Below are 26,862 nucleotides of genomic sequence, written 5' to 3'. Positions count from 1 at the left end.
TTATGTTTTTTAAATGAAAAACTAATTTATGTTTCACCAAATTTTAATATTGACTTGGATAGTTTCAAAAAATTACCTCCCATTCATCTTTCTTTGCAAGCTGCTGGAAGAAATAAAGACATTTGGGAGGAAAGTTTAGCTTTTAATTAGTGGTAAGTGCATAAAAAGCTAACCAAATGGAAAAAAAGATTAATTCTGGGAGTAATAATGTTTTGGAAGAAAAGAAAGCTAATGGTAGTATATTACATGGGTAAGCAGTGGATAAAATTTGTATTGTAATAATGTAGACATTGAATATTGAGCTAATCAAAATTATCAATATGATGTCTGAAAGGCGGAGATGAATATAAAGAAAAGCATTAAAGACAGTGGGGATCAGGATGTAATGATAAAAGGCGGGATTTGTGAGGGACATGCTACAGTTTTATAGGAGCCCCAAAATCTTAGCAAATACATAATGAAAAAAAATCTTAAAAATTGAGAAAAAGCTAATCAACCAAAGTACAGGTGTAGCAGGGGGTTGTTAGTTTGCTCATTTCAGAATTTAGTAAATAAAATAGAAATGAGTTTCCCAAGTGTTTCAGTGATAAAGAATCTACCTGCCAACGCAGGAGATGTGGGTGCAATCCCTGGGTTGGGAAGATCCCCTGGAGAAGGAAATGGCAACCTACTCCAGTATTCTTGCAGGGAAAATCCCATGGACAGAGGAGCCTGGCGGACTGCAGTCCATAAGGCTGCAAAGAGTCAGACACGACTGAGCGACTGAGCATGCACGCACGGAGCTGTACAAAGCATTGGAGAAGCAGCAGAAAATACGAAGAGGGCATGCACGTCAAAGGCACCCCGGGGAAACGTCATTTACCCTTCATCCTGGCGAAACTTCAGGAGTCACAGTATCCACTGCTGGGAAGACTGGAGAGCACAGATCTTCTTGACTTATGATGGGTTACCTCCTGATGAACCCATCATAAGCTGAAAATCCCGAACCCACCAAACGCAGTTGAGCCTGGCCTCCCTAAAATGGGTGCTCAGAGCACTGTGCTTATCGCACTTATGTCAGCCTACAGTTGGGCCAGATCATCTGATGTCAGACATGTTACGATGAAGTGTTGCTAGAAATATAAATCTTTATGATAATTTACTATAATCACAACATTTGAGGGGGAAGTAACCTTTAAATATCTTTTAAAACTGTAAATGCTCATATTGTTTGACTCGGCAGTCTAAATTTTGAGAATCTGTCCTACAGAAATAATAAAACCAGAATGTGCTGTGTGTGCCTAGTAGAATGTTCATAGTGGCAAAAAAAAATGAGGAAAACCTGAATATTCATAAACAGAATAATTCTGGATAAAATTGACATATGTCCATACTCAAATATTTATTCAGCTGTTAAGTTGGGCCTATTTGTCAGCATGGACATATCATTAACTAGGAAAGCAGGTGGTGAAATAATGTCTGATTTTCCCTATTCTTATGAAATATATAGTGAAGACTGTGAATATGATGAAATACGTATCTGTGAGTATGTCCTTGCAGATGGAGAAAGCCTCACCCAAGCTGCTGGCAAATTGTCCCGTTCGGGAGGTGGGATGATGAGGAGGCAATTTTGATCTTCTTTCACTCTTTATTACAAGCATGTGATACTTTTGTAATTAATTAAAAAATTAATAATAGATCAAATAAGAGTTTTACCAGAGAAGACATTTTCTAGGAATCATGTAGTGTTTAATCAGCAAGCACTTGGAAGTTTTTCGGGGTACAGAAGGGGATGTATGTTTCTGTGAATCACAGCAGCCTTTGTTTTCATTATCAGTAATCAGGATTGGCAATGTGTTTTTTTGTATTTTCATTAAATATGAAGGCTGCCTGTTCTGGGCCCTGCCGTTCCACTTCTAAAATGTGCTTGCTTTCATAGGACTCTCTTCATCAGTGGAATATAATGTAACAGAGTTGGAACAAGAACTTGAAAATGTAAAGATTCTGAAGAAAAAATTAGGTATTGTACATTTTTTTCCTTTTTTCCTCGACTTATGTATTGGACTTTGTTTCTTATTAAAGACTTTACTGTAGCCTGTAATGCTTTTAAAAGTTATGGAATCTCTGTGTCACAAGCTTTCAGCCTGCCTAAAGCCATTAATAAAGAATGTCTTTTAGTTTGGAGGAAGGATGGGCATGGACTCACTCACTTTGTTAGTCGCTCTTTTGTATGTGCACAAAATGAGTTTCCATAGATGCTGCTGCTCAGATGCATCACTCCACTCTCTCTCGCTTGCACTGTTTCTGGTAAGCAATCTTCTGCTACTCCTGTCTTTGCGTGCCTTTTCCCCTTCGTATGTATCCTTCTTGAGATCTGGGGCGTTTCAGAGTGTGTGGCTTGAGGCCTTCCGCCCGCTTGGGCAGTTGCTGGTCATTGTCTCAGCAGGTACTGCAGCTGTCCCTGTCCTTTATATCCCCAGACCGCAGCTGCGACGTGCTGGACCTTTTCACTCCGCATCTTTCGTTTTCTCTCCTTTTTAGTTTATGTGCTTTGGTCTGATATTTCCTACTGATCTGCCTTCCATTTCGCTCTTTTCAGCCATGTTACAGCCGTTGTCAGAACTATCTGTTGAACCCTGAACTTCAGTTACAGTGTTTTCCCATTCTAGAATTTCCATTTGGTTATTTTTCTGGATTCAAATTGTGACATTTTCCATTTTGTCGCTCATACTGAGCATAGCAGTTATTAATAGCTGCTGTAAAGTTGTTTTCTTCCGTGTCCAGTGTCAGGATCTGCTGAAAGGCTGCTTCTGTTGCCTTCTTTTTCTCTGTCCTACCTCCTGGGAGCACTTCTCATCTAAAGCTGTAGAGACTGCATGATGCTTTGTTCTTATTGAGAGGATTTACTCTCACTTCTGGTTAGAGTTAGAGTAGGGGCAGTTAGAGTATGGACAGGTCAGTCTAGTCTGTCTGGGCTTAAAGTCATTTGAGACTGGGTTTTGGTCTTCGTGAGGGCCTGTCTGTTTCCGATCTGTCCTTCCTCCTTGGTCCAGCTGAAAGCCTGCTTGTCCTGTTGTCGACTCTGGCCGCGTCTTCTTCATGCAGTGTAAGCCTGACAGCGGCTGTGCTCGGCTTCTCTGCCTCCTGCTGCCGCCTTCGGTTCCTCTTCTCAGCCTCTGAGCCGCTGACGCCTTGAAGGGGAAAGTAGCTGAGGGCTTCTGCCCCTTCCTTTCCCTGTGAGCACAGCCTCTCAAGTTCTGGCCGCCTTGGTAGCTCCCAGCCCTCCTGTGTCTCGCTGGCTTTGTTGAACATGCTGGAAGCTTTGCCCTCAGCGTCTGTGTTACTCCCCGAGCTGTGTGGGTCTGTTTGGAAAGCGCTGTGCGAGGGAGCGTGGTGCGCACTGAGGCCCCCGTCAGCTCACCTGGCAGAGAATGGCCCTCAGCTCCCGTCGTCATGGCAGCTCTGTGCTCTCTTCACACACACTGCTTTTTAAAGAATTAAATGTGCTCCAGCTTTTCCAGTTGTGGCGTCAGGATCGGGGTGATACAAGGTAGACTTAGTCGCTAGAGTTTTGCTTCCAGCCTTCAGGAAACCGGGAGTGTTTATCTTTAGGTGTGAGATTAGAGGGGATTCTTACCCATGTTACCTGGTACTCCAGATCTCTGCCAGTATGTCAGACTATCAGTATGTAAATATGTAAATTAAAAAATATACAGAGATAACTGTATTTTCAGGAGTAAGCTGTATATCCACAATATATTTCATTAATAGTTGAAATGTCTTGCAGCATTCCCTGGTGCAAGACAGTAAAGAATCTGCCTGCCATGCAGGAGACCTGGGCTCGATCCCTGGGTTGGGAAGATCCCTCTAGAGAAGGGAACAGTAACCCACTCCAGTGTTCTGGCCTGGAGAATTCCATGGGCAGAGGAGCCTGGCGGGCTACAGTCCATGGGGCTGTAAAGAGTCGGGCACGACTGAGCAACTTTCACTTCACCTAGCAGTGTTAAGATTTGAGCATCATAGGACTGAGCTGTATTTAATGTAGCAAACTGGTTTTAAAAGTAGTTTGTGGAAGAAAATTCAAAACAATTTATGGCTTTAGGAAAATATTTATGTAAAAATAATACATACTGGTTGTAGCAGTAGGGAATGAAAATGTAAATCTGGAGAGAGTTTTTAGAAATTGCTGAAACGTTCATTCTATTTTGTCTTTCCTTCAAATAGAGAGGCGCAAAAAGGCTTCAGCATGGGAGAGAAACTTGGTGTATCCTGCGGTTATGGTTCTTCTCCTCATTGAGACAGTAAGGGTTCATTTGCTGTTAAATAAAGCAAATTATTTTCTATTTACTTTAGCATTTGTGTATGGCAATTCCCCTAGCTAAATGTTTTCAGGTCAACTGATTTTCTGTCAACAGGCTTAAAATCCATGTATGCTTTTTTTTTTGGTAAAAACTCAATAGAGCAAGAATTAAAATTAAGGGGAATTTTTAAAAAGTTCTCAAGATTATCTGTTCCTCATAAAAGCAGGAAGTTCATTCTTTTGTTTCAATTGAAAATTAGGAAGAGACCTGGTGTTGCTGATGCCCGGCTCAAGCTCTGTGATAGGGCGTGAAGATTACTGCATTCGTTCTGATAACACTTTAACCATCTGTTAAGTATGTGCAGTTGGGGCTTTCTAGTTGGTGAAATTGGTTAATAAATGGACCTATGTTACTAGCTTTTGTCTTAAGCTTTGAGATTACAGTACTTTGCAGAATTTTTGAGAATTTATTCTGAAATTTTTATGGTCTCATTGTTTCAGGTTTATATGTAGAATTTTTGAAGCATACATTTGGTTGGTTACTGAGATTTTAATATATGTATATTGGCAAAATGTCTCCGAGATTCAGAACTGATGGCTTACTTTTTCTGTTGTAGTCCATTTCTGTCCTCTTGGTGGCTTGTAATATTCTTTGCCTGTTGGTCGATGAAACAGCAATGCCGAAGGGAACAAGGGTAAAGTAAAGCGCTTACTGTCTTTCTTTTGATGGAGTGTCCGTGTGTGGCCTGAGTGTCCCAAACAGGTGGATGAAAGCGCCCGCCTTCATGCGTATATGCACTTCAAGCTGTATGAGCTGCTTAATGCAAGAGCTTTCATAAACAGTGTTTATAAACTATGCTTTTGTTTCTGATTTCTTATTTTAGATTGTCTGGGCCTTGTGTCAAGTATCAGAGTTTCCTTTTATACTTTTTATTAGAGTTTATCTTTGTTTTACTAAAATTCATATTTGTGATCCTTTATGAAAATGTATATTCTGTGAAATAGTGAAATATAAAGAGTTTATATTGAGATGATTGGATGGCATCATCGAGTCTATGGACAAGAGTTTGAGTAAGCGCTGGGAGTTGGTGATGGACAGGGATGCCTTGCATGCTGCAGTCCATGGGGTCGCAAAGAGTCGGACACGACTGAGCGACTGAACTGAACTGAAAGAGTTTCTTAGATGGATTCATTGAGTTTGCAAAAGATCCAAATATGGTTGTAAGGACTCATGCTTCAGAAGAGTTAAACATTGTGTGAACTTGAATCAAAATGTTCAGTTGCTGGAGGGAGTCATATGTACATCTTTTCACAAATTGACTTAATTTTTTCATTTTAAAAAATTAATGATTTTATTAAATTCCAGAAGTTAGTCTATTTATATATATTTTCCATATGGAAAATAGTTCCCACTAAATACTCATATAAGCCTTTCTTTTTCTAGGTGTCTTTATAAACCTTTGGATACTTAAAGTAGCCTTTATATTTTGACATTTTATTATCCTTTTTGAAGTTAGCACCTTTGCCATTTCCCTATAGAAATGACTTCAAAACTTTTCCAGACTTTTCATTCTTTGGGGGGAAAAAGAATTTCCTTAACCCTTTCTAGGATCTTCTGTCTGGTCTAAGAATTAAATTGAAATGAGACAGATTAACAGAAGAAAACTATTCAATTATGTGTGTAAGGGAGCGCTGTAAGAATAATGAGACCCCAGGACAAGTTGGGCAACTGAGGCTTCTATTCCATCTTAGAGAGGAAGAGGGTAGGGGCATGGGACTTCGGGGGGAATGAAGGCAGTTCTCCTGGAGATGGAGAAGCAGCCGTTTGGTAAACAACTGGACCCAGAACAGACTTTGGTCTCCAGGTCCTGCCAGGTTCCTGGGACCGCACTCAGCCCTGACCCTGGAGGGCCTGGCGATGGTGCTCGTCGTGGACCAGGACCTCTGTCCACACTCTTTCAGGCAGTTAAGGGGTGAAGCGGAAGCAGGCTAAAGTGGAAGGCCGGCTGTCTTCTGTTTCTTAAAAACAATCAGCCTGAAGTGACCCTTGCCAGAGAGATGCCTTTTGGGGTAGCAGACTTTGCTTCCCTACACGCCACTCTTTCTGCACCACATGACCCACTTTTTGTCTCCTAGGAGAAAGCCAACATTTATCTTAATTCCTTTCCTTCAGTCCGAGATGCAGAAGTGAATTCTTTGGCAGTATTTTCAGTTTAGCTCCCTGCCCCCAGCCCCTTCAGCGCCTGGTCACCTCTCACTGCTGGAGCCTCCCAGCTTGCTCCAGGTTCCTGATCCACCAACCGACAGCAACAGGGGGCAGCCCTCTCCCACCCACAGCCTCGTCCTCGTCACTGTTTAGACACAGGTCCAGTTATTGAGCAGGGAGTCCTCTACCGTGTTGACCTCCGGCTTCTTTCTAACCCAGTTTCCTGTAGTGCACACTGGGTAAGGGCCGAGCCCCACGACACACTTTTGTACCATTCCCTTCGTGCATGGTAGACGGGGACATACACATGGTAGGCTCTGTTATGATTGTGTAATAAAATCAGAGCATCTTAATCCTGCCTGTAGGCCTTCTCTTGAGACAGAGAATGTTTCCAAGGTGTTTTCCATCCGAGTTAATAAGACTTCTATTAGCATTATTTATTTTTCTTCAAAAGATTGACAGAAGTTGACACATTCTTTGTCCCTTACCTTATTTATGTATGAATTTTCAGTGAGTATTCTCACTTCTGTATGCCTAAATTAGGTTGTATAAATAATATGTATAGTGTTATTTATTGTTTTTTGTTTTTTTCATTAGGCTGACTTTATATTCCCAATTATCCTCGTATATCTGTTACATGTCATTGAAGCTGATACCAGAATAGTAGTTCGTATTCAGAGAGTTTCTTTAATTAGTAAGCTTAGGAAAAAATTGTCCCTGCTTTAGTAGGAAATGATTTTTTGCCTTTCTGGCCTTTTAATAAATACTGCTTTTCTTGCTTGTTTTGTTAAGTTCCAGATAAAGGTGGATTTTGCGAATAGATATAATGTTTAGGAAGCAATGTGCAGCATTGCATTTGAAAAATCTGTGTTAATTAAATCCCTGAATTCCTTAGGGAGATGAAACTTTCAGGAGCAGTAACAGGATGCGTGTGTTCACTGTCTCCCCTTGCTTAGCTTACTCCTGACGAACTTTAATTGTATACTTTTTATATGTTGCCTCAGGGTTCAGACAATTACATGTTCTATTCTTACTGTACTATTATATTTAAAGATTTTTTTCCCAAGAGTATTTAGGATTTAACAATAAACGCAGATAAAGAATCTACCTGCCAATGCAGGAGACTCAGGAGAGCGGGTTGAATCCCTGGTTCAGCAGGATCCCCTGGAGGAGAGTCTAGATCCTCATCTAGGAAATTCCATGGGGTCGCAAAGAGTTGGACACACACGCACGCACACACATGTAATCATGTTATTTTGATAAGCGACTTAAATTATATTTGAGATGAAACAAATGTTAGAGCTTGTTAAGTGTTAACATGTGGCTGGTTTCGTTGGTGAATTCAGCCTCATGCCGTGTTTTATTCTCCGTTGAAAGTCTAGATGTTATCCCAGGGTATTAAACATTTCTAATTTCAACTGTCCTATATTTATGGAACAGCAATTTTAGGGAAACCAAATGTAATAGTGTCACTGAATTCTGAAAAGTGTTTTTTCCCCCCTCCAGGGGCCTGGAATAGGAAATGCTTCTCTTTCTGCTTTTGGTTTTGTGGGAGCTGCGCTTGAAATCATTTTGATTTTGTATCCTTTCTTTACCTAAAGTTCTGCCTGTTAACAAGGTTTCTGGGACAGTGGTAATTCACTAAGACACTTCCCTGGAAGAAAAGCAAGTTAAGTCTTCCTCAAGCACTCCAGGTTTTGTTTTCCTGTGGGCCTGTTGAGAACTCGAGGAAACGTTCTTTGGAGAGTTTTTTCCTTGATTCTCACAGCTATCTTATGGTGTCCTCTGTCGTCGGCTTCTACAGCCTCCGATTTTTTGGAAATTTTATTCCCAAGAAGGATGACACGACTATGACAAAGGTAAGGCACTTTTAAGTCTGAGGTGGCTGTGCCCCTCTTTTGCCTTCCAAGACAAACGGACTGTTTTATTTAGTGATCGCCCTGAATGGTTCATTTGCGGTTCTAGGTATTTGTTTGTAAGTTGCGTAAACACACACTGGAAGATTTTCAAAATGCTGAATGAGTGGGAAAAGGATGTGCTCTGTTTAATTTGGATGGTGTCCATTCACTTGTAAATGCAGAGAACCGCAGAGCTTGTTAACCAGCTATAGAAGGCTCCTGAAAGGACCCTTTTTTCCTGCAAAGAAAACGTATTGCTAATGAGTAACTTTGATTGCGCTGACTGTACTTCAGGGAGCTTGTTTGAAATCTGAAGAACTTAGTTGCTACAAGTAGTAGAGACAAAGTATTTCAAATTTGAATAATTAAAGCAAGACGGAAGAGTTCTGTTCAGAAACATTGTGTAGTCTGAGGCTAATTTGACTTTCTACAATATGTCATTGGCTTCTGAGTAACAAAGGCTGTTATCTTATATAGAGACTGCATTTGTAAAATATTCCCACAGGCTGACAATGAAGAATCACAGGAGCGGCTGGCTTCTTTTATCAGATTTTCCTTATTTTCAGCATATTCTAAAGGGGAGATGTTATTTTTACATATCTTTATCTGTCTATTTAAAATGTTATAGCTTCTTGAGATATTTAGCATAATTAAACATAAGTACTAATCTGTGCTTTTGGCATCTTTTATTTATATGAAAGAATAAGCATAGGATATATTGAAATAGAATTGCTAGAATTTAGGTGCTTTAGATTTCTAGTTTTTTGGCTTTAAATCTTAGTTTACATTAGAAGTAGATATTACATATTTTGAGCAGTAGTCTTGGCTTTAAAGGTGAATCTTTGAAATCAGCAACCTCTGTCAGTAATGTAAAATGCAGTTTTCTCTTTGTGTCAGGTACTGTAAATACCTTCTAGAACTTACCAATAGAACTTTAAATGCTTGTAGAAAAACTTTCTGGTTCTCTTTATTTTCTGTATTGAATAGTATCATTAAGAAGTTAGCAAAGTACCATAGGTAACTAGAATGTACAGTAACTTGCCAGTATGTGAGTGGATTTTACTTAAGCGTGTACTGTGTAGCTGCCCAATATTCTTCCTGATTTCTCATAACAGATCATTGGGAATTGTGTGTCAATCTTGGTTTTGAGCTCTGCGCTGCCTGTGATGTCAAGAACACTGGGTAAGTTTAAATGAGAACTTTTCACGTAAAGTCTGTACCTTTTCCAGTGTCTTTTCTAAACTTTCTAGACTTCTAAACTTTTCCCAAAAGATCACTCTTTGAAATATATTATTTCCTCCCACGTTATTTTATACCTTTGCTTCTATAATTTATTTGTATATAGGGTTGTACCAAAACAAGCACTTTTATCAAATAAAGACCATTGATTTTTTCAACTGCTTGGAAATATTCCTTTCCAAACAGTAGCCTTTATTTTTTTTCACTGACTGGTTAAACTTTTGAGTCCTCTAGTGAGGAAACTGTTAAGTTTTTGTTTTGAATAAAACAATGTTTAATGTCTAGAAAATATTAAACTAATTTTTTCCTACATGAAATGTTTTTAAAAACATATAATTTAGTATGTGGTTTAAAAAACTGATAATCTGTAGAATGTACTTTACGCTGCTTTCATGTCCAGGGCACAGACTTGAAAGTGGTGAGATGTTTGAGAGCGTTGGCATGCCCGCACGGACTTAAAGGGTATACTTTAGCTCCTTAGTTTTTACTTGCTGCCATTCATATAGTTTTCTTAATTTTTTGATGTACAAGAATATTTTGGTCATCTTTTAAAAGTAAAACATTTCCACTTTGTCGTTGAAATAGTTGAATAAGTCTTCATTTGATGTTCTTTTGTAAAACACTGTAGCAGACTATATTCTCAGTTATTGGCTAAATATTATTTCAGACAAAAGTTTCCACTAGGCAGTTCTGTTCCATTTTCTAGTCTTAAGATTTTGACTTGAGTATTCACAAATTATTTTTTTAAATCCCATTATTCAACCTTAACAACTAGCTAATGACAAAAATTGCAAGTAACTTTAAATTGCTTTTGTTTTAGCTCTTATGTTGCCTCCATTATTTATTCAAAACTCATAGCTCTCAGGGACGCAGGCTGTGCCAAGAAAGTATAAGCGTCATAGTGATCTTCATGATTCTTACAGAGAATTCCGTATTTTAGTAAAAAGTGGAATCTAAGTGTAAGTGTCAAAGGGACTGCCTTTTCCACAGACTGACACAAAGCTCATTCACTTAAGAGGTCTTATTTCCTTTGTGTTTGCGTTATAGGACTTGTTATTGTTTTGACGTCTGCTTATCGTGTGCTAATCTTGGAAATGCCAAAAAATGCACTTTTGTAAGTTGATTTGTAGCTGTTGTCATTTGTTATGGAAGTCCAACAATCTCTGTTGATACAGCCAACCTACCATTTTATCCTGTATGAAATTCACTGTGCACTGTTATTTAAGATTAATTGTTAATAGTAACATATACTGATTTTATGGAAGAAAATTACATGCTGAGTACCATTTTAATACAAAGAAAACAAATTAATGGCAAAATGTGCTTTTTGAAGATCAACACATTAAATTCCTGAGTAGTTTGCCATAGAGATAAATAAAAAGAAGAAAAAGAAAGATGGGACAATTAAAATGCAGCTAACAAACGCCTGGCCCCAGCTGTCCAAACAGGATTAATGGAGTGTATTAGGGTACAGTGAGTCATGTGGCGCTTTGCAAAATATCAACACACACTGCATTACATGTTATGCCCGGTGGCACTGAATAGATGAAAAGAAATAAATACGCTAAACAGATTCATAGAGGCTTTTCACAGTATTGAAAAAGCACATTTCTAGACTAAAAGAGAAAGCTTCATTTTAGTCTTATGGGAAATGCAGACTAGAGAGTTACTTTTCATTCCTCTATTAACCCTTCAGAATTGAGTCTTTGATTTTAAGAAGATAAAATATAGAGAATTGTCATGAATATTATCCTAGTGTATAACGGGATTTTGATTTACTAGCTGAAAAGCTTATAAGACTAGAATAGAGGATGTATTTAACAACCGAATTCCAAGCTGTGAAAGTTTTCGCTCTTTCTCATTGCCTCTCACAAGGGAGTCCTGACCTTGGGGTGCTCTCATTTGCTTCTGTGAATTTAGCCAGCATTCTCAGTTAAATAAGAAGCCAAGGAACAAGGGAAATTATCATTTACCTGTATGAGTTCAGTTTTTCTCTTATTTTAATCATTTTTAGTAATGATAAGTTTAATTGTAAATTAGAAATATTTTGAATCCTATATAAATAATTCATTTGATGATATTTTTGCTTCAAAAATGAAAATATTTTTTAAACAGTGTAATTTGCCAATTGCTATTGCTGCGTCGTAAGTGTAAAATATAGCTTTAGAGTTGAATGCCTGGTGTGATACGACAGACTTATTACAGAATTCCTCTGAAATAGCTTCTTATGTTTAAATAGAGAAGATTTTGTACTAATTTTAAAAATTGCCACTGAGTAGATTTTAGAAGCATATCACTTAACCACAAAGCATTAGGTTGTGAGGAGCATTTTGGCCATGTATTCTTAGCCAAATGAAATTAATAGAATAGTGTTTTGTCCATGGGAAACATGAAGGATCGATCTGTGCTTGAGACTTTTCACTCGAACTCTTTAGAACCTTTTACAAGTGACGCCATGCCTGGGGATGTGATTTCTACAGTGCTGTTTTGCTGCCTATATATAGTGTGCAGTTTTTGAAGACTCCAACGTTTTTGAGGCTATGATGTCCATATTTTTAGTAATCAGTTTACTCTTTGATATAATGAACTCTCAAGATGATTAGAGATGGTTGACTAACAAAGTGAAAACAGAAGAGGGCCAAATGTAATAAATTACCTATAGATGTCCAGATTTTTCATAATAAAATATTTTAAAGGCAGCAGTGAATTTGAGAATAAATTTTGTGAGATTGCGGACATATTCTTTGTTATTCTTAATCAAGAAACAACTGAGGGATTGACAGTTTTTACCTTATTCTTTATTTGAAATCTCTTAACAGGAAAAGTTTTCTCAGATACAACCAATAGACTTTGAAATACTGTTACTAATTTCTATTATGAAATTATTTTTATAGTTATGGTTTCATCTCAAAATTCTTTCTGTAAATTTTAAGTTATTCAAGGCCCAAGCACAGATATATATATATATATATAAATTTAAATGGATGCTTACTCTATTAAAACAAAAACCCCCGACTCATTCTTCCAAGTCTGCTGGAATCTGAATCTGTTTTTGGTATTTCCATGCATTTCTCATCTGGGTCCTCTCTAGCCTATCATTCCGCAGGAGATGGAGTGGATTATTCTCTTTTGTTCCTTGATGGAGGGAGCATGTTTAGACGCTGGTCCTTCGAGGGAGAGGTCTTTATTTGGATTTTGTGAATGTACTACTAATCTTTACCCCAAGCTTTCCCTCCCCAGTGTGAATCAGAAAGAAACGATCCTTAAACATGACAAATGAGAACTCAAAAGTATAAATCATGGTATATATTCCTAATTATGAGTTTCATGTAAAAGTAACTCTTAAGCCCTGTATTGAAAATTTTTAGCAAAAAATTGTATATGACTTCATTATATTCTGTTATATCGAAGAGAGTAATAAATGAGTGGTGTGACTAACTTTTGATTGATTACTAATGGTCTTATAACTGAGCAATACATTTGTATGTCTAGTTAGGATTTTTAATAGTAAAGAGAGAACATTCTGTGTCACATGTCTGAAAGAATTCGGAGAGTCACTACTGCTCGCTCCCTCAGCATTCTCGTTCCCAGCGTCCACATGTCGTGCCCTTCTGAGGCTGTTCTTATTCCAGAGTCCCTCCTGCCTGAGAGAAGGTTGTGTCGGCCACACATTCTAAAGAATTTAGCCGGCTGTTGACATACATTCAAAGCCCTTGAATTTTAATTTGATATAAAATATTTTTTCATATGAAGATCATTTCAGTTAGGATTATTCAGTTGGAAGATGGAAGGTGTAGTTTTTTAAATGTAAACCACAGTAAGGTTATAGTTTGCACTGAGAACCAAGACCCTCCCAACCTGGCTGAGAATACTTAAGAGCACACCTGTACATTGAGACCGAGGAACAGACTATCTCCTTCTTTGTAGGAAGTTCTATTTTAAAATTAGTTTTTAATAAGTATGTACATGAGCAAATTCCACTTATAAAGGATATTAAGAATTAGCTCTCAGGCTTGACTTCCTTGTGACCACCACTTTCAATCCCAGTCCCCTCTTCAGAGTTTCCAAAGCCAGTTTAATGTAGATAGTTATTTAAAATCTTTTTCTGGGTGCACACACACAGAGACACAGCACGGTGTAGAAAATTGAAAATTCTCCCCTGGGTATTACTCTGTGTGACTCCTAACTTCCGTGTCTACCCAGTAGGAGTTAGAAGAAGAGAAGGTTTCGAACTCATTTCTTGCACCAGAATTCAGTCAGCTGAAAATGAATTTCAAACCAGAATGCGTACCTCTTCCTGCTCAGATCGCCTGTGGCCTCCGAGTCGCCCAGCTGTGTGGGTTTTGCTGCTGTCTTGATTGTTCTGCCACACTTGCGCTGTGTAAGCCCTCTTCTCAGATCTCCTCTCTCTTCATTTCTGGGCGCCCCTTTTTTTCTCCTCCTCCGGCCGTTCTTCGACTGTCTCTCATTGCCCGCCCCCTGATCCGCTCCTCTCACCCGCCGCCCTCCCTGAGCTGGGGCAGGCGGCCGCAGCCCTGTCCTCCACGTGGCGTCCTGCAGCTCCTCACGTGGCTTGTTCCCACAGCAGGGCCCATCCGCGCCTGTGCGTGTGTCTGCCCTCCCCGCTCCTTCCCTCCCGCCCTCACCCCCTCCTGCTCTTTGTCTCCCCACCCCTTGTCCTTCCCTTTTAGTCCTCAGGCACTTTCTATACCGCACACCAAACCAGAGGGTTGGGAGTTGGATACCTCTACCATCTTGTGCCAACACCTAGCGGCACTGCCTGTTTTCATCTTGTTAATCGCTCTCACATCGGTGGTCCAGGGGTTAAGACTGTGCTTCTATTCAGGGGGCATGGGCTTGATCTCTGGTCAGGAGCTAAGATCCCACATGTCACAGAGCACCAACAGAGAAAAAAAATTGTCTCACATTCACTCTGCCTTTCCATTTCCTTTACTGAAAGAAAAGTGAAAAGAATCAGACTTATTTATCAAGTAATCAAAGCAGAGAGTTGAGTGTATGAGTTTAGTTTAATATTTCATTGTGAAGGGTTGTTGATGAGCTGGGTTTTAAACGCACGTTCTTTTCTTTGAGGAGCACAGAGCGAGAAGTGAAGCCCAAGCGGAAGCACCAGTGTGAGTCACTCAGTCGTGTCCAACTCTTTGTGACCCCGTGGACTGTAGCCGATGGGGCTCCTCTGTCTATGGGGTTCTCCAGGCAGGAATACTGGGCTGGGTTGCTATTTCCTTCTCCAAAGGGTCTTCCCAACCAAGGGATTAAGCCCACATCTCCTGCATTGAAGCAGATTCCTTACAGCTGCGCCACCTGGCAAGCCCTGAGAGCACCAGGGAAGAGCTCACTTTCCAGATGAGGACGTGGCACTGAGACCACCCTGGAGGCCCCCGGCTCGGGAGGCTTTCTCTAGGAAGAGAGTGCGTGGGTCTCTGTTGGAGATCTGAAACTTGCACTTGTTTTAAAATTAGCACTTTAGGTTTGTTCTTGGACTATGATTATAGTTCCCTTTCATTTAACTTTCAGTTCAGTCCAGTCGCTCAGTCGTGTCCGACTCTTCGCGACCCCATGAATCGCAGCACGCCAGGCCTCCCTGTCCATCACCATCTCCCGGAGTTCACTCAGACTCACGTCCATCGAGTCCGTGATGCCGTCCAGCCATCTCATCCTCTGTTGTCCCCTTCTCCTCCTGCCCCCAATCCCTCCCAGCATCAGGGTCTTTTCCAGTGAGTCAGCTCTTCACATGAGCTGGCCAAAGTACTGGAGCTTCAGCTTTAGCATCATTCCTTCCAAAGAAATCCCAGGGCTCATCTCTTTCAGAATGGACTGGTTGGATCTCCTTGCAGTCCAAGGGACTCTCAAGAGTCTTCTCCAACACCACAGTTCAAAAGCATCTTCGGCACTTAGCCTTCTTCATAGTCCAACTCTCGCATCCATACATGACCACAGGAAAAACCATAGCCTTGACTAGATGGACCTTTGTTGGCAAAGTAATGTCTCTGCTTTTGAATATACTATCCAGGCTGGTCATAACTTTTCTTCCAAGGAGTAAGCGTCTTTTAATTTCATGGCTGCAGTCACCATCTGCAGTGATTTTGGAGCCCCTCAAAACAAAGTCTGACCCTGTTTCCACTGTTTCCCCATCTATTTCCCATGAAGTGACCAGACGCCATGATCTTCATTTTCTGAATGTTGAGCTTTAAGCCAACTTTTTCACTCTCCTCCTTCACTTTCATCAAGAGGCTTTTTAGCTCCTCTTCACTTTCTGCCATAAGGGTGGTGTCATCTGCATATCTGAGGTTATTGATATTTCTCCCGGCAATCTTGATTCCAGTTTGTGCTTCTTCCAGTCCAGCGTTTCTCATGATGGACTCTGCATAGAAGTTAAATAAGCAGGGTGACAATATACAGCCTTGACATACTCCTTTTCCTATTTGGAACCAGTCTGTTGTTCCATGTCCAGTTCTAACTGTCGCTTCCTGACCTGCATACAGATTTCTCAAGAGGCAGGTTAGGTGGTCTGGTATTCCCATCTCTTTCAGAATTTTCCACAGTTTATTGTGATCCACATAGTCAAAGACTTTGGTATAGTCAATAAAGCAGAAATAGATGTCTTTCTGGAACTCTCTTGCTTTTTCCATGATCCATCGGATGTTGGCAATTTGATCTCTGGTTCCTCTGCCTTTTCTAAAATCAGCTTGAACATCTGGAAGTTCACAGTTCACGTACTGCTGAAGCCTGCCTTGGAGAATTTTGAGCATTACTTTACTAGCGTGTGAGATGAGTGCAATTGTGCGGTAGTTTGAGCATTCTTTGGCATTGCCTTTCTTTGGGATTGGAATGAAAACCGACCTTTTCCAGTCCTGTGGCCACTGCTGAGTTTTCCAAATTTGCTGGCATATTTAACTTTAGTTTGTATTAAAATTCATATACATTAGTTCATCTGGACTACTGAGTTAAATTGCCTTCACATTGGGACAAAATGCATTTGTAGCATATAAACAGTCATGACTAAAATTGATTTGATATTTACAAGCACACTTTCCCATCTCCAACCCCACACTGGCTCGCATTGTTCCCACAAACCTCTCTCCAGCTTTGCTCTGCCTCTCCAAGTCTTGTCATTCTGTAAAGACAGGTCAGACCCTCTGTCACATGTGAAAGGTGTATTGGATTCTTGTTTCAGCCTTGTGTTACACTTGTTTTACCAAAATTAAAAAGAGAAAAAGGAATGAAGCGTTGGACTCATACTCCAGTGTGTTTGACCCTAGAATCCACGGTGCAGAGTGGATAAGCCAGGCGCAGAAGGCTGCATAGCCTGTGGCTCCGCTCACATGGGCATCCAGAGCGGGGAGCCCGTAGAGACGGGGAGTGGGCCAGCCGTGGCCAGAGGTGAGGGGCAGTGGAGAGGGCTGGGGAGTGACAGGCATGTGCTGCAGCTAGGTCGAGATGGTGGCTAGTGCCTGCTCTCTTTACCCCTGGTTTGAGTTGTAATCTAATCCCAAGGGTAAATTTTTTTCTTAAGTTTTTATTTGTTGATTTTTTTTAGCATAGCTGACATACAATACTAGTTTCAGATGTTCCGCACAGTGATTTGATGCTTATGTACATGATGCATCGGTCCCCACCATAAGCTTAGGGGGAGCATGTGTCATGCAAAGTGTTACTGACCATGTTCTCTGTGCAGTATATTAAGTCCCTGTGGCTTACTTATTTAATAATGGGAGGCTTGCACCCATGCTCCCACTTGCCTCCCCTCAACCTGCTTGTCCTCTGTATCTGTGAGTCTGCTTTCATTTCGGTTCGTCTTTAGTTTCTGCATAGAAGTGAGATCATATGGTGTTTGTGTTTCTCTGTCTGGCTTGTTTCATGCCACCTCTCCATCCATCCGTGTGTTGCAAATGGCAGGATTTCGGGGTTTTCTAGTGGCTGACTAATGTTGCACTGTATGTATATGACCATATATGTGTTGCACGTGTTACGCGTCCTTTGTCCATCCGTCAGCGGACACTGAGGTTACTTCCGTATCCTGGCTGTTGTAAACAGTGCCGCGGTGACCATCGAGGTGCATGTATATTTTGAATTAGCGTGTTGCTGCTCTAGCCTTCTTTTCATTTCTGTCTGCATGAAGTACTGTTTTCCACCTCTTTCAGTCTGTGTGTGCCTTTAGACCTGAATTCGTCTCTAGTGAGTAGCATATATATGGGCCTTGTAATTCTTCTTTTAGCCACCATGTGCCTTTTGATTAGAGCATTTAGCTCATTTATCTGTTTTAAAATAATTCTTTATGATACTTTTTTATTACCAGTTTGTTAATTGTTTTTCAGGTGTTTGGGTAGTTCTGTGTTTCTTCGTTTCTTCTCCTCCCTTGTGATTTGACGACTTTATTTAATGTTATATTTGTATTTCCTTCTGTTTAGCTTTTGTGTGTTTTTACTGTTTGTATGTTTGAGGCTACTATGATACAGGCTGAGCAGTCTCTAAAAGCACTGCGTCCTGCCCTCCTCTTCCTCTGCGTTTCTGACATCACATTTCATATCTTTCTATTTTGTGGATCACTTGACTATTTGTGGATGTTTTCACTACTTTTGTTTTTACCCTTTATACTGGCTTTATTGGAGCTTCCCAGGTGCTCAGTGGTAACGGGTCTGCTCGCCGGTGCAGGGAGTGTGGGCTCGATCCCTGGGTTGGGAAGATCTCCTGGAGGAGGAAGTGGCGACCCACTCTCATATTCTTTTTTTTTTTTTTTTAGTGTTTAACTTATCTAATTTGAAAAGAATAAGAAAACACCCAGTACTGGAGGGTATACCAGAGGGAGGGAGGGGATAGACATGAAGCAGGGTGTACACATTTATAGAAGAGACTTTCTGGAAGAAAATCCAGCAGTGTGTATTCAAAGCCTTAAAAATTTGCATACGTTTCACTTAGTAATTTCATTTCTAAGAATCTGTCCTAAAGAAATAATAAAAGTCCTTCAGTGAAGTAAGAGAATCAATATCTTTATAAACTTGGCGTACTCAGTCGTGTCCAACTCTTTGTGACCCCATGGACTGTAGCCCACCAGACTCCTCTGTCCATGGGATTTTCCAAGCAATAGTACTGGAGTGGGCTGCCATTTCCTTCTCCACACTCTCGTATTCCTGCCTGGAAGAACCTGTACATGGAGGAGTCCGGTGGGCTGCAGTCCATGGGGCTGCAGAGAGTGAGAGATGCCTGCGTGCGCGCCCGCGAGCTTTTTAGGCCCCTGACCTATTACCTTTATGTTTGCCTGTACCAGTGAGGCTTTTTTCTTTTATAACTTTCTGGTTTCTAGTTATGGCTTTTTCTTTTCCCTGTAATGAAGTCCCTTGTTAAGCCAGTTTAGTGATGATGAACCAACTTTCTTAGCTTTTGCTTATCTGGGAAATTATTTCTTCTTCAGTTCTAATAATCTTGCTGGTTAGAGTATTCTTGGTTTTAAGTCTTTTCCCTTCAGTACTTTTAATATATTATACGAGGCTCTTCTGGCCTGTAAAGGTCATACTGAAAAGCCAGCTGAACTGTGGGGGTTCCCTTGAATGTGACTAGTTATCTTTCTCTTGCTGCTTTTACGAGCCTTTCTTTAATGTTCAATGTTTTAGTAATAATGTGGCTTGGTTTGGGTCTGCTTGGGCTCATCTTATTGGAGCACATCCTCACCCCTCTCCCATCTCCCCTCTCAGCATTTGCTCGTGCTCTGAGGGATAGCCCAGCACCCCTTGCTCTGACGGATAGCCCAGCACCCCTTGCTCTGACGGATAGCCCAGCACCCCTTGCTCTGACGGATAGCCCAGCACCCCTTGCTCTGACGGATAGCTCAGCACCCCTCTTTCTCCTGCAGTGGAAATGTGTTCCTACTCCCAGTGCTTCGGAGGCTTCTGCCCTTAGATTAATCTCCAGCCTCTGTAAGGTGGCACAACACGACCTTTATACGTAGCCCCACCTGTGTCCCGCTTCAGCCTGGTTCAGGTTGTACCAGGGGTGCTCTTCAGATGTGTTGGCATAGGAAGCACACACAGCTCTGTCCATTATGTCGTTGAATGTGCCACTTTGTCTGTGGTGAATAATTTCATCACCACCGATTCCCTGGCATGACCTAACATGTCATTCGAGAGTCATCTCGGCCATTAACTCCACAAATAAAGTTTTCCTTGAACTTCTCCCCCTTTAAGCTCCCTCCTGCACACTCCCATAACACTTCTCTCAGTCCTCTGCACATCTGCCGTGTCACTCATCACTGTGTTCTGACTGCTCACGTTTCGCTCCACGAAACTGGTCTCCTTAAGGAAAGTCGTGGTCGGGTGTGCCCAGTGTCTGCGTGCAGCGTTTAGGACGTGTGCGTGCAGCGTTTAGGACATGTGCATGCAGCGAGGACCTCGTGTGCTGTTGAGTTTTCCATTTTACTCAACTGCACAGGGACTTTAGTCGTGCCGAAGGGAATAAATGCCACACATACCTGCTTGTGACTCTTACAGTACTCTGTAGGGTTAGGAATATGATACGAACTCAAAAATCCTGCAAAATGGGACTCATACCACAACAGCAAGTACAGAAATAAAGAATTTCTAATTAAATCTATTTGGCGCAGCCAGACACTAATATACCCATGCACGGTTTGGAGGATATAGTGTGAAGCCTGTTAAATACATTTTAACAGCTTTATTGAAATAAATGAACTGACGTATCGTAAACTGTGCTCATTTAAAGTGTGTAATTTGGTAAGTTTTGCCTTACTGTGTATGGCTGTGAGTCTGTCACTGCAGTCAGGACGGCGAGCAAGCCTGTCTCCCTCAGATGCTTCCTTCCGGCCCTGGACAGTCCCTCCTTCACACCGCCCCCAACCTCCCCGACCCCAGTGTCCCCAGGCAACCACTGGCCTTTCTGTCACGGTAAAAGCAGTTCACATTTCCTAGAACTTTTTGTAAGTAAAATCACTCGCTATGAACTATTTTTGTTTCTTTAACTCATTGCACTTAAGATCAATCCATCTTGTATGTGTCAGCAGCTCATTTTCTTTTATTGCCGTGTCTGTATATGCCACAGCTTGTTTTCCTGCTCACCCACTGAAGGACATTTGGGTTGTTCACAGCTCCTAGCCACTATTACAAGTGAAGCTGCCGTGGACATTCACACCTGAAGCCTCTGTAGGAATTTAGACTTTCATTCCTCTTGCGTAGTAACTGTTACTAGGAGTGGAATGGCTGGGCATGTACTTCAGTTTTAAAGGAATGGCCAGACTGTTGCAAAGGGCTCATGCCGTTTTTATGTCTCCATCGCAAGCGCATGAAAACTCTGCTTCCTCTGCGTCTTTACGAATACTTGGTGCAGCCAGTCAGTTTACTGTCAGCCCTCCTAATAGGTGTGTGGTGAGCTTAACTTGGATTTCCCAGATGACTAATGTGCTCATTTGCCATCTGTGTATTTTCTTTGATGAAATATTTATTTAGATCTTTGGCTCATTTTAAAAATTAGGGTGATTTTCATATTGTTGAGTTTTTTTGTGCTATTTACATATTCTGGATAAAGGTTTTTTATCAAGATATGTGATTTGAAAATATTTCCCCCATTCAGTGGCTTGTCCTTTTATTCTTTTACCAATATTTTAGAAAGTACAGACATTCTTAATTTGATGAAATCAGATTTACCAAATTTTCTTTTATGGATCGTGCTTTTGGTGTCATATATACTAAGTCTTCCTCTAACCAAGGTCACAAAGATTATCCCTTGTGTTTTCTTCTAAAAGCTTTATACTTAAGTCTATGACCTATTTTGAGTTAATTTCTGTATAAAGTATGAGGTATGAATTAAACTTTATTTCTTGGCATTTGGTAACCAATTATTGAAGCACCACTGCTTGAGAATTCTCTTCCACTCAGTTGCTTTTGAAACTTCGTTGGGAACCAGTTGTCCGTCTGTGTGTGACTGTGGGGCTCTTTCTGCACTCAGTTGTGTTCTGTTGATACCCTTGTCTTTGCACTAGTGCTGCACCGTCTGGGTTAGTGTGGGGTGATGGTGAGGCAGAAAGATGTGGCACTGAAAGGGGAGCTGCCCCGGTCGGCAGGTGCCCAGCACGCTGCTGGAGAAGAGTGGAGACGTAGCTCCAGAGAGAGTGAAGGGGCAGAGCCAAAGCAAAACAGCGCCCAGCTGTGGATGTGACTGGTGATGGAAGTAAAATCCGATGCTGTAAAGAACAGTATTGCTTAGGAACTGGAAATGTTAGGTCCATGAGTCAAGGCAAATTGGAAGTGGTCAAACAGGAGAAGGCAAGAGTGAATATCAATATTTTAGGAATCAGTGAACTAAAATGGACTGAAATGGGCGAATATAACTCAGGTGACCATTTATCTACTACTGTGGGCAAGAATCCCTTAGAAGAAATTGAGTAGCCATCATGGTCAACAGAAGAGTCCGAAATGCAGTACTTGGATGCAATCTCAAAAATGACAGAATGATCTCTGTTCATTTCCAAGGCAAACCACTCAATATCACAGTAATCCAAACCACTCAATATCACAGTAATCCAAACCACTCAATATCACAGTAATCCAAGTCTGTGCCCCAACCAGTAATGCTGAAGAAGCTGAAGGTGAATGGTTCTATGAAGACCTACAAGACCTTCTAGAACTAACGCCCAAAAAAGATGTCCTTTTCATTATAGGGGACTGGAATGCAAAAGTAGGAAGTTAAGAGATACCTGGAGTAACAGGGAAATTTGGCCTTGGAGTACAAAACAAAGCAGGTCAAAGGCGAACAGAATTTTGCGAAGAGAACACACTGGTCATAGCAAACACCCTCTTCCAACAACACAAGAGAAGACTCTACACATGGACATCACCAGATGGCCAACACCAAAATCAGATTGATTATATTCTTTGCAGCCAGAGATGGAGAAGCTCTATACAGTCAACAAAAACAGGACCGGGAACTGACTGTGGCTCAGATCATGAGCTCCTTATTACCAAATTCAGACTTAAATTGAAGAAAGTAGGGAACACCACTAGGCCATTCAGGTATGACCTAAGTCACATCTCTTACGATTATACAGTGGAAGTGACAGATAGATTCAAGGGATTAGATCTGATAGAGTGCCTGAAGAACTGTGGACGGAGGTTCATGACATCGTACAGGAGGCAGTGATCAAGACCATCCCCAAGAAAAAGAAATGCAAAAAGGCAAAATGGCTGTCTGAGGAGGCCTTACAAATAGCTGAGAAAAGAAAAGAAGCAAAAGGCAAAGGAGAAACGGAAGATATACCCATTTGAATGCAGAGTTCCAAAGAATAGCAAGGAGAGATAAGAAAGCCTTCCTCAGTGGTCACTGCAAAGAACTAGAGGAAAACAATTGAATGGGAAAGACTAGAGGTCTCTTCAAGAAAATTAGAGATACCAAAGGAGCATTTTATGCAAGGATGAGCTCCGTAAAGGACAGAAATGGTTTGGACCTAGCAGAAACAGAAGATATTAAGAAGAGGTGGCAAAAATACACAGAAGAACTGTACAAAAAAGATCTTAATGACCCAGATAACTGTGATGGTGTGATCACTCACCTAGAACCAGACATCTTGGAGTCCAAAGTCAAGTGGGCCTTAGGAAGCATCACTATGAACAAAGCTAGTGGAGGTGGTGGAATTCCAGTTGAGCTGTTTCAAATCCTGAAAGATGATGCTGTGAAAGTGCTGCATTCAATATGCCAGCAAATTTGGAAAACTCAGCAGTGGCCACAGGACTGGAAAAGGTCAGTTTTCATTCCAATCCCAAAGAAAGGCAATGCCAAAAAGAATGTTCAAACTGCCGGACAATTGCATTCATGTCACATGCTAGCAAAGTAATGCTCAAAATTCTCCAAGCCAGGCTTCAACAGTACATGAACTGTGAAATTCCAGGTGTTCACGCTGGATTTAGAAAAGGCAGAGGAACCAGAGATCAAATTGCCAACATCCGATGGATCATGGAAAAAGCAAGAGAGTTCCAGAAAAACATCTGCTTCTGCTTTATTGACTACTCCAAAGCCTTTGACTGTGTGGATCACAACAAACTGTGGAAAATTCTGAAAGAGATGGGAACACCAGACCACTGACTACTTATGCGCTGCAGTTTATGGGGTCGCAGAGAGTCAGGCATGACTGAGTGACTGCAGAGGAACTGGTGATGAGACCTGAAACCAGGTGCTGAGAGACCTTCAGCTTGTTCTTTTTCTTAGAGTGGTTTTCGTTATTCAGAGGCCTTTTCCATTCCTATATAACTTTCAAAAATAGCTTGTCATTTTTCAAATAAATGTCTGTTAGGATTTTGATTTGGATTGTGTTTAGTCTATAGAAGAAATTGGAGAGGATTAACATCTCTACAGTATTGAGTCTTTCAGCCCCTGAACACTCTGTACCTATTTAGTTCTCTGATTTGTCTTCACCAGTTTTTGTAGCTTTTTGTTTACGTCTTGCGCAGTTGATGTTTTTGTGAATGGTGTTTTTAAAAAGTTTAGTTTCCAATAGTTCATTTGTAGTACATAGAAATGCAGTTGATTTCTCTGTATTGATCTTTTTCGGCATTGCTCAGCTCATTTATTAGTTCTATTGAATCTGTTTTATAGGGTTCATGGAATGTTTTACTTGGATGTTTATGGGTCTGTGAATAAAGACAGCGTTACTTCCTCCTTTCCAGTACAGACGCTTTCACTTGCTTCTCTTGTCTGTTGCACTGTGTAGAGCCCCCAGTACGGTGTTGAATAGAATGATGAGGGCAGATATTCTTGACTTGTTCCTCGTTGTAGTGGGAAAGCATTCTGGTTTTTACCACTAACTGTTATTAGCTGTAGTTTTCGTTAGTTTGTTTTGGTAGACGCCTTTTACAGGTTGAGGAAGCTCCCTTCTTGTCCTGCTTAGCTGGAGTTCTTATCAGGATCGGATATTGGATTTTGTCAGATGCTTTTCTTCCTCTGTTGAGATAGTCATTTTCTTTTTTAGTCATTGGTGCCGTGTTCTTTTTTCTGTTTCATTTTGTTTTCCTTTCTGTTTCATTTTGAATAGCGTCTGTTAATCGTGTCTTCACGTCTACTGATCTTTTCTTTTGCAGTGTCTAATCTGTCATTAGTTCCATCTCGTGTGTTGGTCATGTCTTGCCTTGTAATTTTTCTCGGCAGAAGGTTAATTTAGGTCTGTTCTATATCTTTCATGTCTCTGTCTAACAGGTTCAGTCTCCTAGCTCCTGAAGTGTAAGAAACACAGCTACAGCTGTCCTGATGCCCGTGCTGTCACCTGTGTCATCTCTGGGTTGGTTGCTTTTCCACAAGCCAGTGTGTTCGTCAGTTCCCAGCTGAATGCTCAAGAGTCCTCTGTCTCCCTCCCAGGTTCCCACCCTGTGCAGCTGTCTAGCCACTGTGCTGTCCCAAGCTCCAGCTGCACCTCTTTACCTCGGTGAGGCGGCTGGATTCTGTCCCTGTTCCTTTCCGCTCTGCATTCAGGAAGCCCTCTTTAGGTAGGAGCTATGGCAGACAGAGGACCACTTGGCTTGTTTCTCATCTCTTGGCATCACTGACCTTCACTGCTAGATGTCCAGGGTCTTGAATACCACAAGTTTGCATATCTTGTCCAGTTTTTTGATTAATGACAGTGTGAGAGGCTGTCTCCTTTATTTAGCTTTGGCTGGACTCTGATGTCAACGAACATATTTCTAATTGATGTACTATAGTGAAAACTTGTTTGCAGAGTAAGACTGGTCAGATTTAAAGTCTTTCCTTTAACAACATTGTCTTCCATTACCCCTAAAAAGTGGGACCTCTTGTTAGTTTTAGAATTTATTTTTGTGTGTGAATAAATAAAACAATTTACAGTGAGCTTATTTACATTAGTCCTGAAATTAATGATGTTCATGATTAATTATGGATTTTATTATTTTATATTCTTTAAGTCACATTTAATTCTTGACACTGTATAGGTAAATTTTATATCAAAAGCCTGGTTTTAGAGAAGGGAATTTAAAAATCTAGTCAAGATAATAATTTATACTACTGTGGGAATCCAGAGAGGGGAAAATATGTTAATCCCAATATTTTATCAGAGAACATTCAATTTATAAATTTGCTTTCAATAGCAAAATGTATATGCTCTTTTTGGCAGTCTTTCATTAAAGCCATGGATATGCATGGCAGCCATTTGTATGATATGCCAGCAAACATGATTTATTAAGAAAGTGACTTTAATGGTCCTTTTAGTGTGTCAAGCTTTATATATTCTCTCACAACTTCTTGCTAGTTAAGGAACATGAATATGCTTGCTAAAAGTCAAAGTTGACTCAGGTGGGCTAACAAACGTAAATTCTCTTGACTCATATTGCAGGTGGAGTAATCAGGTCTTTCTTGAAGTGAGGTTTTGTACCTTAGTTCTTTTAAAGGTATGGATAAAAAAAAGATTTTTATTCAAGAAACTATGCATGAGACATTTTCAGTTTAATCCTAGTGCAGGGAGCTGATTTTGTGGTCTATTGTGAAGAATATTTTCAGTTCAGTTCAGTCGCTCAGTCATGTCCGACGCTTTGTGACCTCATGAATCGCAGCATGCCAGGCCTCCCTGTCCATCACCATCTCCCGGAGTTCACTCAGACTCATGTCCATCGAGTGGGTGATGCCATCCAGCCATCTCATCCTCTGTCGTCCCCTTTTCCTCCTGCCCCCAATCCCTCCCAGCATCAGAGTCTTTTCCAGTGAGTCAACTCTTTGCATGAGGTGGCCAAAGTACTGGAGTTTCAGCTTTAGCATCATTCCTTCCAAAGAAATCCCAGGGCTGCTCTCCTTCAGAATGGACTGGTTGGATCTCCTTGCAGTCCAAGGGACTCTCAGGAGTCTTCTCCAACACCACAGTTCAAAAGCATCAATTCTTTGGCATTCAGCTTTCTTCACAGTCCAACTCTCGCATCCTTACATGACCACTGCAAAAACAATAGCCTTGACTAGACGGACCTTTGTTGGCAAAGTAATGTCTCTGCTTTTGAATATGCTATCTAGGTTGGTCATAACTTTTCTTCCAAGGAGTAAGCGTCTTTTAATTTCATGGCTGCAGTCACCATCTGCAGTGATTTTGGAGCCCAAAAAGGTAAAGTCTGCCACTGTTTCCACTGTTTCTATTTCCCATGAAGTGATGGGACCAGATGCCATGATCTTCCTTCATTTTCTGAATGTTGAGCTTTAAGCCAACTTTTTCATTCTCCTCTTTCACCTTCATC

The 26,862-nt window shown here is 40.9% G+C and overlaps 1 protein-coding gene across 2 annotated transcripts in view; it reads left to right on the top strand.

Moving 5' to 3' along the window:
• Positions 1-26,862, top strand: part of LMBR1 (limb development membrane protein 1) — a 129,357-nt gene that overhangs the window by 90,088 nt on the left and 12,407 nt on the right. For both annotated transcript variants that reach the window (XM_068972365.1, XM_068972364.1), the window contains exons 10-15: positions 1,919-1,999; positions 4,204-4,280; positions 4,897-4,974; positions 7,992-8,065; positions 8,254-8,344; positions 9,499-9,565. In XM_068972365.1, the coding sequence (XP_068828466.1) occupies positions 1,919-1,999; positions 4,204-4,280; positions 4,897-4,974; positions 7,992-8,065; positions 8,254-8,344; positions 9,499-9,565 (468 nt within the window). The remainder of the gene's footprint in view (positions 1-1,918; positions 2,000-4,203; positions 4,281-4,896; positions 4,975-7,991; positions 8,066-8,253; positions 8,345-9,498; positions 9,566-26,862) is intronic.

The sequence above is a fragment of the Capricornis sumatraensis genome, chromosome 5 (genome assembly GCF_032405125.1).
Source record: "Capricornis sumatraensis isolate serow.1 chromosome 5, serow.2, whole genome shotgun sequence".
NCBI classification, from domain to species: domain Eukaryota; kingdom Metazoa; phylum Chordata; class Mammalia; order Artiodactyla; family Bovidae; genus Capricornis; species Capricornis sumatraensis.
This window is presented reverse-complemented; position numbering and strand designations above follow the sequence as displayed.